This window comes from Entelurus aequoreus, linkage group LG13 (assembly GCF_033978785.1).
Source record: "Entelurus aequoreus isolate RoL-2023_Sb linkage group LG13, RoL_Eaeq_v1.1, whole genome shotgun sequence".
NCBI classification, from domain to species: domain Eukaryota; kingdom Metazoa; phylum Chordata; class Actinopteri; order Syngnathiformes; family Syngnathidae; genus Entelurus; species Entelurus aequoreus.
Window position 1 is genome coordinate 3,074,959 of NC_084743.1, and position 13,735 is coordinate 3,088,693.

The following is a 13,735-nucleotide window of genomic DNA, read 5'->3' on the forward strand; positions in this document are numbered from 1 at the left end:
GGTGTTGAAAAAATTTGAAAATGAACATGCATGCGGTGGATTTCAACAGATAAGAACCCTAAACTTCTATATCTTAAAGACTGTCCTTTCTACCGTTCCTAAAAGACTCTGCAATTCCCCCTCCAACAAATAACAGGAGTTAGAAACATTCTGCTCACAGAAGGTGACCAGAATGCCATTTGTTCACAACTGAATGGAATGCTTACGCGGGGGATTCAGACTATTTTGGACTGGTCGTCGTTGATCTACAGCCATCGTTCTAGCCACACAATACCTCAGCTAACAAGGCTAAATTACACTTCAACGACTGTCGTTGGCTTTGACAATTAGGATTGCTCGTTTGCATCACAACAGTTGTTTTTCTCACTACCGTAGGGCGAAACCATCCTTGCCCAGGCACATCCTCCTTGTTTTTGGAGTATAAATATTGGGTTTTTTGGCACCAATCGTTTGGACTAGATCTGACCAATCTACGTCTCAAATTAGATCTGACCGATCAAAGTCTCAGACTAGATCTGACCGATCGAAGTCTCAGACTAGATCTGACCGATCGAAGTCTCAGACTAGATCTGACCGATCGAAGTCTCAGACTAGGTCTGACCGATCGAAGTCTCAGACTAGGCCTGACCGATCAAAGTCTCAGACTAGGTCTGACCGATCAAAGTCTCAGACTATATCTGACAGATCGAAGTCTCAGACTAGATGTGACCGACCTAAGTCTCAGTCACAGTTGACTGTTTGAAAGTTCGAAAGTTCTCTTGCCTTCTGAGATGTGTTGTATCCGAAATAGCTGCAATCGTCCGTTGCCTTCTCTCAAGGTATTGATTTGTGATTTCCAAAAGCGCCTGTACATGTACAAGAAGGAGAAACACGGGCATGTCTGCATGATCCGCCTTCATCTTTGTCATGACTTTCTGGCGTCACTTCCTGTGTGGGCGAGGTCTTTCTGGCGTCACTTCCTCTCCGAACTCACTTTGTAAACGATCAATGAGTCCATGCAAAGCTAAGTGCCGGAGATTCAAGAAATACACGGCTGGCTTACCCGTGTCAAAATTTGTCTGAGAAGGGGGACCTTAAACGATGGTTAGTGTGGCTGAAACGGGGCTTAGGCTAAATAATTATTCGTTTAAGGGGTTAAACGACTTAGTGTAGACATGGCCTAGATGTGACCGACCTAAGTCCCAGACTAGATGGGACCGACTTAAGTCTCAGACTAGATGGGACCGACCTAAGTTTCAGTCACAGCTGCCTGTTTGAAAGTTCTCTTGCCGTCTGAGATGTGTTGTATCCGAAATAGCTGCAATCGTACGTTGCTGTCTCCTAAGGTATTGATTTGTGATTTCCAAAAGCGCCTGTACATGTACAAGAAGGTGAAACACTGGCATGTCTGCATGATCCGCCTCTATCTTTATGTCTTTCTGGCGTCACTTCCTGTGTGGGCGAGGTCTGTCTGGCGTCACTTCCTCTCCGAACTCACTTTGTAAACGATCAATGAGTCCATACAAAGCTATGTGCCGGAGATTCAAGAAATACACGGCTGGCTTACCCGTGTCAAAATTTGTCTGAGAAGGGGGACCTTAAACGATGGTTAGTGTGGCTTAGGCTAAATAATTATTCGTTTAAGGGGTTAAATGACTTGGTGTAGACATAGCCTAGATGTGACCGACCTAAGTCTCAGACTAGATGTGACCGACCCAAGTCTCAGACTAGATGTGACCGACCCAAGAGGGGGGTCACATCTGCGGTCCCCTCCAAGGTTTCTCATTGTCATCCCATTGGGTTGAGTTTTTCCTTGCCCTGATGTGGGATCTCAGGGTGTCGTTGTGGCTTGTGCAGCCCTTTGAGACACTGGTGATTTAGGGCTATATAAGTAAACATTGATTGATTGATCTGCGCTTCTGCATGATATACTAGTTACTAGGGTAATCTAATTAGGTACTAGAGCAATCTAATTAGTTACTATGGTCATCTGATTAGTTACAATGGTAATGTAAGTGACAGCAGCTCAGACGAGGCACCAAGCAGTGTGGGTGGGGAGCGTTTCCACAGAGGCCAGCCTGAAATGTGGGTGTCAGGGACAGACGCGGAAGGAGATTTTTACAACAAAGTTCTAAAGCTTAGTGATGTATCAGATTGTAGGTGTGTTTGTTTTTTTTACCCTTCGCGTTCATATTTCGCTGTTTGTTGCATTTTTGTTTCGCTTGATTGTAAAATATGTGGATGGAGAGGGGGTGTGACCTCCATATGTTGTCAATATTCAGTGTTTTATCCTTCATAGTTAATATTGTAAATCCCACATTCTTTATTTTCATGTACATTCTGGGTGTCTCATTTAGTTAAAAAAAAAAGGAAAATTCCATTCCGATTTTTAAGGTGGTCTGTCATAACGTTTTTAGCATTCAGACGTTATTGTGAGGTTTTGTATTAGTGTTTCTAAAAATAGATATACATGCCCCCAAACACATTTTTTCTCTCTAAATTTGCCCCCCCCCAAGTCCAAATAATTGCTCAGGCCTGGTCTAAAAGTAGCTAAGCTACAGGAAGCTACTGGAAAATGTAGTTAAGCTACTTAGCCTAGCTACATGTAGCTTGTTACTGGTTACATGTGGCCCTCTGAGAGCAGCCACAGTTGGAATGTGGCCCCCAATAAAAGGGAGTTTGAGTGCCCTGCTTCAGACGCAGAAATGTCTGGGGAGTTTTCCCTGACCGTTGGTAAACTGAGAGCGGCCACTTTCGGCACCTGAAGCTGCTCTGGTTACTTGCCAGGAAGCCTCCCATTAGAGCAAATGTTCGGGGATATGGTTTCCCTTTCACCTTTCCTCCCTCTTCCCTCTCTCTCTCTCTGTGTGTGAGTGTGTGTGTTCTTGTATTCCTACCCTTCTTGAGACATGAAGAAGGAAAAGTATCTTCCATATGAGGAGGTGTGAACAAGTGATGACATAAATCATGGTCCCAATGTCTTATTTGCACCCCTGCTGGTGGCATCTATCAAAATGAGGGTGGTCCCAAAAAGGAGGGATTTTCCAAATTGACTGTGTGTCGCTTTTAAAAGTGCTCCCCCTCTCGTCAACATATGAAATAAGTGTGTAAAATATTTTAAGTGCTCTCCCTCTGGTCAACATACATAAAAAGTGTGTGTAAGAAATTTAAATGTGGCCAAAATAAATAAAAAAAAATAAATAAATAAAAATGAATTTAAAAAAATAAATAAATAAATACAATTTAAAATAAAAATAAATAAAAAATAATATATATATATATATATATATATATATATATATATATATATATATATATATATATATATATATATATATATATATATATATATATATATATATACATTTATATGTATAGAGACATGCTGTAATAACTTGAAGTAAATAATGAAGATTAAAAACCAATTATAAAGAAAAAAATTAAAAATAAAAATAAATGAACTAAAAGCAGTCTTTTTCTCACAATGTGTCGACTTTTTTCTTATAAAATCGGGAACAATTTCTCATATTCTTTCTGTTTAAGATTAAAGATTAAAGATTAAAGTACCAATGATTGTCACACACACACTAGATGTGGTGAAATGTGTCCTCTGCATTTGTCCCATCCCCTTGGGGAGCAGTGGGCAGCAGCGGCGCCGCGCCCGTGAATCATTTTTGGTGATTTAACCCCCAACTCCAACCCTTTGTTGCTGAGTGCCAAGCAGGGAGGTTATGGGTCCCATTTTTATAGTCTTTGGTATGACTCGGCTGGGATTTGAACTCCAACCTACCCATCTCAGGGCGGACACTCTAACCACTTCTGTAATATTGCAATACTTTCTCGTAAAATGATTACTTTAGGTAAAATGATTACTTTTTAATGCAAAATGTTGACATTTGTCATCTAAAATTCGGACTTTTATCACAATATTGCCAATTTTTTTGTTGTTCTTGTAAAATAGTGAAGTTTTTTTTTGAGTAAAATTATGACTTTTGTCATAATTTTGCCAAGTAAAATTCAGATTATTATAATATTGCCAACATTTTAAAGTTTTCTTATAAAATTGTGACTTTTGTCAAGTAAAATTCCGACTCTTTTCATAAAATTGCCAAAATGTTAAGCTTTTCTTGTAAAACTGCTACTGTTATTGAGTAAAATTCCAACTTTTATCATAATATTGCACAAATGTTCAGTTTTTCTTGTAAAATTTTGACTTGCGTTGAGTAAAATGACGACTTTTATTATAATACCGCCACAATTCATAAATCATGGTCCCAATAACATTGCATCTAATAGTGAGCCAAATACTAGAGTCCGTGAACATTGCTCCAAAGTCAGGATTTTTTGTTGATTTAATGTGCATACAAAAGTCTTTTTCTCACAAGAGTGTCGACTTTTTGCTTACAAAATTGGGAACAATTTCTCATATTCTTTCTGTAATATTGCAATATTTTCTCGTAAAATTATGACTTTTTAAATGTAAAATTATTACTTGTTAATGCAAAATGGTGACATTTGTCGTATAAAATTCAGACTTTTCTCGCAATATTGCCAATTGTTTTGTTGTTCTTGTAAAATAGTGACGTTTTTTTGAGTAAAATGATAACTTTTGTCATAATTTTGCCAAGTAAAATTCCGATTATTATTATAATATTGCCAAACTTTGTAAGTTTTCTTATAAAAAATGTGACTTTTGTCGAGTAAAATTCCGACTCTTTTCATAAAATTGCCAAAATGTTAAGCTTTTCTTGTAAAACTGCGACTGTTATTGAGTAAAATTCCAACTTTTATCATAATATTGCACAAATGTTCAGTTTTTCTTGTAAAATTTTGACTTGCGTTGAGTAAAATGACGACTTTTATTATAATACTGCCACAATTCATAAATCATGGTCCCAATAACATTCCATCTAATAGGGAGCCAAATACTAGAGTCCGTGAACATTGCTCCAAAGTCAGGATTTTTTGTTGATTTAACGTGCATACAAAAGTCTTTTTCTCACAAAGTGTCGACTTTTTGCTTACAAAATTGGGAACAATTTCTCATATTCTTTCTGTAATATTGCAATATTTTCTCGTAAAATTGCGACTTTTTAAATGTAAAATTATTACTTGTTAATGCGAAATGGTGACATGTGTCGTATAAAATTCAGACTTTTCTCGCAATATTGCCAATTTTTTTGTTCTTGTAAAATAGTGACGTTTTTTTGAGTAAAACGATAACTTGTGTCATAATTTTGCCAAGTAAAATTCCGATTATTATTATAATATTGCCAAACTTTGTAAGTTTTCTTATAAAAAGTGTGACTTTTGTCGAGTAAAATTACGACTCTTTTCATAAAATTGCCACATTGTTAAGCTTTTCTTGTAAAACTGTGACTGTTATTGAGAGAATTACAACTTTTAGCATAATATTGCACAAATGTTCAGTTTTTCTTGTCAAATTTAGTAAAATTACGACTTTTATTGTAATACTGCCAAAAATCAAAATGTTTCTTGTGAAATAGTGACCTTTTTCTTGTGAAATTCCACCTCATTTTTCACAACAACCTTTTTTTATATTTGCATAGTATGTATATATTATTAATGTTGTAAATACACTTCTTTATATATCTAAAAAGGGTGGTCCTGAAAACGTAGGCCTTTTTTCGGAGGTCTCAAGAAGGTAATAAATACAAGAAAGTGTGTGTGCGTGTGTGTGCGTGTGTGTGTGTGTGTGTGTGTGTGTGTGCGGGGGGCTAGGGAGGGGTGTTGGCCAATCTTACAGGGCAATTTTGAGCAGAGCAGTTTGCAGGTCTTGTCCTTCTGTCCGCCTTGCACACACAAATGTCCTCTGAAGAACTTTGTTTACCGCCGTGCGTTCAAACTCTTTCACCTCGACGTCCAAACACGGCCATACCCAGTTATTAAGTTGTGAAAATGTCACCCCACCGGGGACGGGAGGGTTTAAAGTCGTAAAAAAGCTGCATTGGTCAACATTAAATATTGTTTTTATAGGGCTGGGAAACAAAATGATATCGATGTATGTCGCGATAGACACGTAATCGATATCAATAAAAAAATGTGTCGGATAGCAGAAGTATGGAAGCAAGGTTGGTCGCGTGAACAAAGGATCACGTGACACGCTAACAGCCAATCAAGTGACAGTATCAACTATCACGTTTGCTTGATTCTTTGCATGGAGTGAGAAAAGAAAGTCAAAATGAAGAACTTGTGGATAAAAGAGGAAAAGTTTTAGGGTTTTGTCAAAGGGACCGGAGTCAGACCAATGTGGTCTGTACATGATGCAAGGTGCTCGTCCCCACCAAGACCGCTAATATTAGCCGCGCTCACCCTTTAGAGCACAGCTGTAACTCCCTGCCACTATACTTGCAGAAAATAGTTCTTCTCAGGTTTCTCTATGTTTACATTTTCACACTTTGCACTATTTTCTTACATTTTATGAAGCATTTCTTACACATTCCTTATTTTTAAGAGCTTATTGTTAAGTGTTCAATGTGATTTTACTATTTTGTTGACATTGTTTAAGTGTTTTCATGATTGTGTTGCCATTTCCTTTCTGCTTTGAGGGATTATAATCAGGGGGAAGTTACATTTCAAATAAAATATTTTATTCTCCTGCTCCTTATGTTCCATTAGTCATAAAAATATAAATAATTATCGATAATGACCAATATATTAATAATATTTAAACAATGAATGCATAACAAAAAATAATTTCCATAGTTAAATAATAATAACAGGGCAAATTAATGTTACACAGCCGTTATTTCCTGGCATTAAACCTGCAGAAAATAGTTCTTCTTAGGTTTCTTTATGTTTACATTTTCACACTTTGCACTATTTTCTCACACTTTATGAAGCATTTCTTACATATTCCTTATTTTTAAGAGCTTATTGTTAAGTGTTCAATGTGATTTTACTATTTTGTTGACATTGTTTGTTTTCCATGCTCGTGTTGACATTTCCTTTCTGCCTGGAGGGATTATAAGCAGAGGAAGTTACATTTCAAATAAAATATTTTATTCTCCTGCTCCTTATGTTCCATTAGTCATAAAAATATAAATAATTATCGATAATGACCGATATATTAATAATATTTAAACAATTAATGCATAACAAAAATAATTTCCATTGTTAAATAATAATAACAGGGCAAATTAATGTTACACAGCCGTTATTTCCTGGCATATTAATTCACAGGCAATTGCTGAAGGAATCCTGGAATTTTTTTTTTTTTTGAATTGTTGAGAGGGAGCACACAATTCTCAAACAGGCTGAATATTTTGAAGTTGGAACGGTTTGAATCAGATGAAAAATGCAGGAGTTGTGGAACTTTGAAGAATGTCCCATTGATTTCAAAGGGAATTTCCCCAAAAATTTGGGAATTTTCGGGAAAAGCGGGAATCATCTAGTTAATGCATATTATTTCCAGGCTTTCACTGGCCACATAAAATAATAGGGCAGGCCAGATTTGGCCCCTGTGCCTTGCGTATTGACACCTGTGGGCTAGGGGGAGTGGAATTCTGCTTGGGTCCTAATTCCCCCCGGGGAAAAATAAAATAAATAATAATTTTAAAAAATTCCCAATCACGCTGTAATAAATAATAGTTATTCCTAAAGCTGCAATCAAGTTAGTTGGCTGAATGAGCGGGTATCGGACAACTCGGTCTCCTCGGACGCATCCTCGCTCATCCATGCGGACTAGAAACATAAACGGCAGCTCAGCTCGCTCGCAGTCCTGGCTTGAGGTGAAGGCTAATTCGCTTTTAGCGTAACGTTAGCTCATTTTGCGGGGTGTGTGTGTGTGTTACGGACAGCAAAGCCCTGTCTGTCTGTTATTTCACTTGACCTTTTTCTGTGTTGAAGCAGCAAAAAAGGACATTATGTTAAATGAAGAGTTTCTGTCTCTGATAGTTGATATAATAATGTAAGTGCATCATCAAGCCTACATGAACTCCATGGTGTTCAGGGATGAATAGTCTCTCCTATTGCTACATAGTTACATTAATCATTAGTAAAGCAGCAGCCTAGTTTAGAATAGCAGGGTCCCTGCTATCACATGTTGATAAAAATATAACATTTACATAATAAAAATCAACTTCAGGCTTCCCAAATGCTGTAATAAATTAAGCATGATGAGTTGACTTGAAACTGTTTAAAGGCCTACTGAAAGCCACTACTAGCGACCACGCAGTCTGATAGTTTATATATCAATGATGAAATCTTAACATTGCAACACATGCCAATACGGCCGGGTTAACTTATAAAGTGACATTTTAAATTTCCCGGGAAATATCCGGCTGAAACGTCGCAGTATGATGACGTATGCGCGTGACGAAGTCAGTATAACGGAAGTTATGGTACCCCGTAGAATCCTATACAAAAAGCTCTGTTTTCATTTCATAATTCCACAGTATTCTGGACATCTTTTGCAATTTGTTTAATGAACAATGAAGGCTGCAAAGAAGACAGTTGTAGGTGGGATCGGTGTATTAGCAGCGGACTACAGCAACACAACCAGGAGGACTTTGTTGGAGCGCTAGCCGCGCTAGCCGCGCTAGCCGCCGACCTCACCTTGACTTCCTACGTCTCCGGGCCGCCAAACGCATCGGGCGAAGTCCTTCGTCCTTCTGCCGATCGCTGGAACGCAGGTGAGCACGGGTGTTGATGAACAGATGAGGGCTGGCTGGCGTAGGTGGAGAGCTAATGTTTTTAGCATAGCTCTGTGCAGTCCGGTTGCTAAGTTAGCTTCAATGGCGTCGTTAGCACAGCATTGTTAACCTTCGCCAGCCTGGAAAGCATTAACCGTGTATTTACATGTCCACGGTTTAATAGTATTGTTGATTTTCTATCTATACTTCCAGTCAGGGGTTTATTTTTTTTTGTTTCTATATGCAGTTAAAGCACGATGCTATCACGTTAGCTCGTAGCTAAAGCGTTTCGCCGATGTATTGTCGTGGAGATAAAAGGCACTGAATGTCCATTTCGCGTTCTCGACTCTCATTTTCAAGAGGATATAGTATCCCAGGTGGTTTAAAATACAAATCCGTGATCCACAATAGAAAAAGGAGAGTGTGGAATCCAATGAGCCAGCTTGTACCTAAGTTACGGTCAGAGCGAAAAAAGATACGTCCTGCACTGCCTCTCAAGTCCTTCACTGTAACGTTCCTCATCTACGAATCTTTCATCCTCGCTCAAATTAATGGGGTAATCGTCACTTTCTCGGTCCGAATCTTTCTCGCTCCATTGTAAACAACGGGGAATTGTGAGGAATACTAGCTCCTGTGACGTCACGCTACTTCCGCTACAGGCAAGGCTTTTTTTTTTATCAGCGAGCAAAAGTTGCGATCTTTATCGTCGATTTTCTCTACTAAATCCTTCCAGCAAAAATATGGCAATATCGCGAAATGATCAAGTACGACACATAGAATGGATCTGCTATTCCCGTTTAAATAAAAAAAAAATCATTTCAGTAGGCCTTTAATGTTGCACTTTTTATATGTAGAAGAAAAGTTTTGTCATTTTATTTAATCTGAGCAACAACTTGAGGCAGTTTAATGTTGATTAACGTGGGCAGAATTATTATAGTGTTCCCAATGTTAAAAGGATAAAGCCATTGTTTACAAATTTGGTAAATAAAGAACCAATAAATGTACATTTTGTTGTTTTCTTACTGTACCGAAAATGAACCGAGGTACGTACTGAACGGAAATTTTTGTGTACCGTTACACCCGTAACATGTAGATGTCGTATCGGGACATATCTTTAAGAGTTTGAGCCGTATAGGAATTAACTATACACAATAAAACGTTAACAAAATGATGTGTCAAATGTTTTTTAAAGTAATGTGGCGTTTGCTTTTTTCGATATCAAAATAAAACACAAAGCAGTTTGCCTAATGAAAATAAAGTCTAATAAACAAGATGAGTTCTTCTCTAATGCTCCCTTGTGGTTCAGTACAACAGTTTGGCCAACAACGAGAAAAAACAGGAGTGACCGCATGTTTCCACACCTCAACAACTCTTAAGTCACAGCAGCTGATGACCGCTGTATTGTCAAAATGAAAGCAACACCATACAGTTTTTCTCCTTCGCTGTATACTTTTAGTGTGGGGACAAGTGTCTCCAATATTGTCCACACCTGTCTCCATCCAAGCGAGGAAAAATGACTGTAGCGTCCCGGAAGAGTTGGTGCTGCAAGGAATTCTGGGAACGTGTTATGTTGTGTTTATGTTGTGTTGCGGTGCAAATATCCTCTTGAAATAGGTTTGTCATTGTTTTGTAGTGTGGTCTCACTATATGGCACAGGTTTATGACAGTGTTGGCGTTGTTTATATGGCCAGCCTTAGTGTGACATGTAGGTCTGTTGACGAAAGTGTGTTGTTTAAAATGAATCAACAATTATAGGGCTTTTGGTCATTACCCTTTATCATTAAGTGGAGTTGTATCTTTATTTATCATTATGTTGTTGACCATTACATCCCTTGTCCATTAGCAAGTAAAGAGTCAAGGGCGGTCACGGCAACACCTTGCCGCAAATGTTGGTCAATTTTTTAGGGCATCACGGCAAATGAGAGGGCGGTCGCGGCAATTGCCGCGGTTGCCGTGGTTAAATTCGAGCCCGGGTGATTCCCAGAGCCCAAAAAAAGTCTGCGGGCTATAGAGCGTTTTCTATTCGGGCTTCAGTACTCTGGAATGCCCTCCCGGTAACAGTTAGAGATGCTACCTCAGAAGCATTTAAGTCCCATCTTGAAACTCATTTGTATACTCTAGCCTTTAAATAGACCCCCCTTTTAGATCAGTTGATCTGCCGTCTCTTTTCTGCTCATAGATGAGGTGACCGCAGATGATATGCTAGCTGTCCAAAGTCGGGACGCGGGGTGGACCACTCATCTGTGCATCAGTTGGGGACGCAATCTACTAAAAAGTTTCAATCAATAAATCAATCAATCCGCTATGGACTGGACTCTCACACTATTATGTTAGATCCACTTTGGACTGGCCTCTCAAACTATTAACTAGATCCACTATGGACTGGACTCTCACACTATTATGTTAGATCCACTATGGACTGGACTCTCACACTATTATGTTAGATCCACTATGGACTGGACTCTCACACTATTATGTTAGGTCCACTACGGACTGGACTCTCACACTATTAACTAGATCCACTATGGACTGGACTATGGACTGGACTTTACCATGAATTGATTAACGTGGACCGCGAAAAACTTATTCGGGTGTTACCACTTAGTGGTCAATTGTACGGAATATGTACTGTACTGTGCAATCTACTAATAAAAGTTTCAATCAATCAATCAATCAATCATTCCGCTACGGATTGAACTCTCACACTATTAACTAGATCCTCTATGGACTGGACTCTTAAACTATTAACTAGATCCACTATGGACTGAAGTTTCACATTCTTAACTAGATCCAGTATGGACTGAACTCTCACACTATTAACTAGATCCACTATGGACTGGACTCTCACACTATTAACTAGATCCAGTATGGACTGAACTGTCACACTATTATGTTAGATCCACTATGGACTGGACTCTCACACTAATAACTAGATCCACTATGGACTGGACTCTGACACTATGGATCCACTATGGACTGGACTCTCACACTATCAACTAGATCCACTATGGACTGGACTTTCACACTATCAACTAGATCCACTATAGACTGGACTCTCACACTATTAACTAGATCCAGTATGGACTGAACTCTCACACTATTGACTAGATCCACTATGGACTGGACTATCACACTAACAACTAGATCCACTATGGACTGGACTCTCACACTATTGACTAGATCCACTATGGACTGGACTCTCACACTAATAACTAGATCCACTATGGACTGAACTCACACTATTGACTAGATCCACTATGGACTGGACTCTGACACTATTAACTAGAGCTACTATGGAATTAACTCTCACACTATCAACTAGATCCACTATGGACTGGACTCTCACACTATTAACTACATCCACTATGGACTGGACTCTCACACTATTAACTACATCCACTATGGACTGGACTCTCACACTAACTCGATCCACTATGGACTGGACTCTCACACTATTAACAAGATCCACTATGGACTTGACTCTCACACTATTAACTAGATCCACTATGGACTTGACTCTCACTATTAACTAGATCCACTATGGACTTGACTCTCACACTATTAACTAGATCCACTATGGACTGAACTCTCACACTATGATCTAGATCTACTATGGATTGGACTCTCACACTAATAACTAGATCCACTATGGACTGGACTCTAACACTATTAACTAGATCCACTCGACGTCCATTGTGCCGGTCGCCCCGGGGGGGTGTTCTCTCCAAGGTTTCTCATTGTAGCCCGTCAGGTTGAGTTTTTTCCTTGCCCCGATGCGGGATCTGAGCCGCGGACGTCGTTGTGGCTTGTGCAGCCCTTTGAGACACTGGTGATTTAGGGCTATATAAGTAAAACGTTGATTGATTGAAGGTGGCAGACCCGTCGGCGATCCTGTTCTGTCTCCCTGTAATGTCTGATCCGGTTCTGTCTCCCTGTAATGTTTGATCCTGTTCTGTCTCCCTGTAATGTTTGATCCTGTTCTGTCTCCCTAGTAATGTTTGTCTGCTCTTGTGCTGAAAATCCCCTCGGGGATTATTCAACTATTTCTGATTCTGGTTATAAAGTAGCTCTTTTTTTCCACTTCGCGCGCGCACGCGCACGGCTATTTGCATCCCTAAAAAAAAAAAGTGCGCGCGTGCACAAAAGAGCCGTCCGGCAAAATCTGCGTCCGTCCTAAACCCAAACCGCACCGGACGCGGCGTGCGTGCGTGCGTACCTTGAGCTGGCCGGAGCAGCCGTACTGGATGAGCGGCGTGAAGGTGGTCAGCTGCAGCTCGGCGTCCGACTGCAGCACGTTGCCCACCAGGTTGGGCATCTTGGTGACGTTGTAGCCCAGACCTTGGCACATGCCGATCCGGATGGGGTCGCAGGTCATCTCCTCCGCCTCGTCGCCGAAGCCGCGCACGGCGCTCGGCGCCAGGAGTCCGGACAAGAGCAGCAGGCTCGACACCATCGAAGCCCGCATGGCCAGACTCGCTCTCTCCGGACTATCCTGAAAGAACCGCGGGGTGCATAAATCCACGGGTGGGGGTTAGCGTGAGTAGTTCCAGTGGGAGTCCGTGGGTCGACTTGATGCTCGTCCACGCTGCGAGCGGCCCGGCTTCTAACTTTATTGTGTCTGAGAGCGCAGACTATTAAAGCCGTGCACTGCACTACTGGCCAATCAGAGAGCAACACTTGCCTCTTCTGACCAATCACAGGCCGCGGGGGGCGGGCTCTAGTGGAAAAACCTCCTTTTTTTTGTATTCCCTCGCTGCATTCTTTCTCTTTTCCTTTACATTTCACACCTGTTTCTCTACTTTGCCCCTTTCACTGACTTTAAAGTGCTCAAACTAGTAGAAAGTAATACTTCTAATGACTGAAAACTGTGTGACGATATGAATGTTGTATATACAGTGGTGGTCAAAAGTTTACGTACACTTGTCATGCCATACTTGCCAATAGGGATGTCCGATAATGACTTTTTGCCGATATTCCGATATTGTCCAACTCTTTAATTACCGACACCGATATATACAGTCGTGGAATCAACACATCATTATGCCTAATTTGGACAACCAGCAGGAGAAGTGAATTACATTTATATAGCGCTTTTCTCTAGT

The 13,735-nt window shown here is 40.0% G+C and overlaps 1 protein-coding gene across 1 annotated transcript; it reads right to left on the bottom strand.

The window, feature by feature from the left end:
- Nucleotides 1-12,735: 12,735 nt before the first annotated feature.
- On the bottom strand, nt 12,736-13,205 carry LOC133663685 (frizzled-4-like). Its single transcript, XM_062068369.1, has 2 exons — nt 12,850-13,205; nt 12,736-12,747 (listed from the first exon to the last, which is right to left on the bottom strand). The coding sequence occupies exons 1-2, from the start codon at nt 13,096-13,098 to the stop codon at nt 12,736-12,738; spliced, it is 261 nt and encodes an 86-aa protein (XP_061924353.1). The 5' UTR covers nt 13,099-13,205.
- Between the last annotated feature and the right edge of the window lie 530 nt (nt 13,206-13,735).

Coding starts and splice junctions, on each gene's coding strand:
- LOC133663685 (XM_062068369.1), bottom strand. CDS start 13,098: ATGCGGGCTTCGATGGTGTCGAGCCTGCTGCTCTTGTCCGGACTCCTG.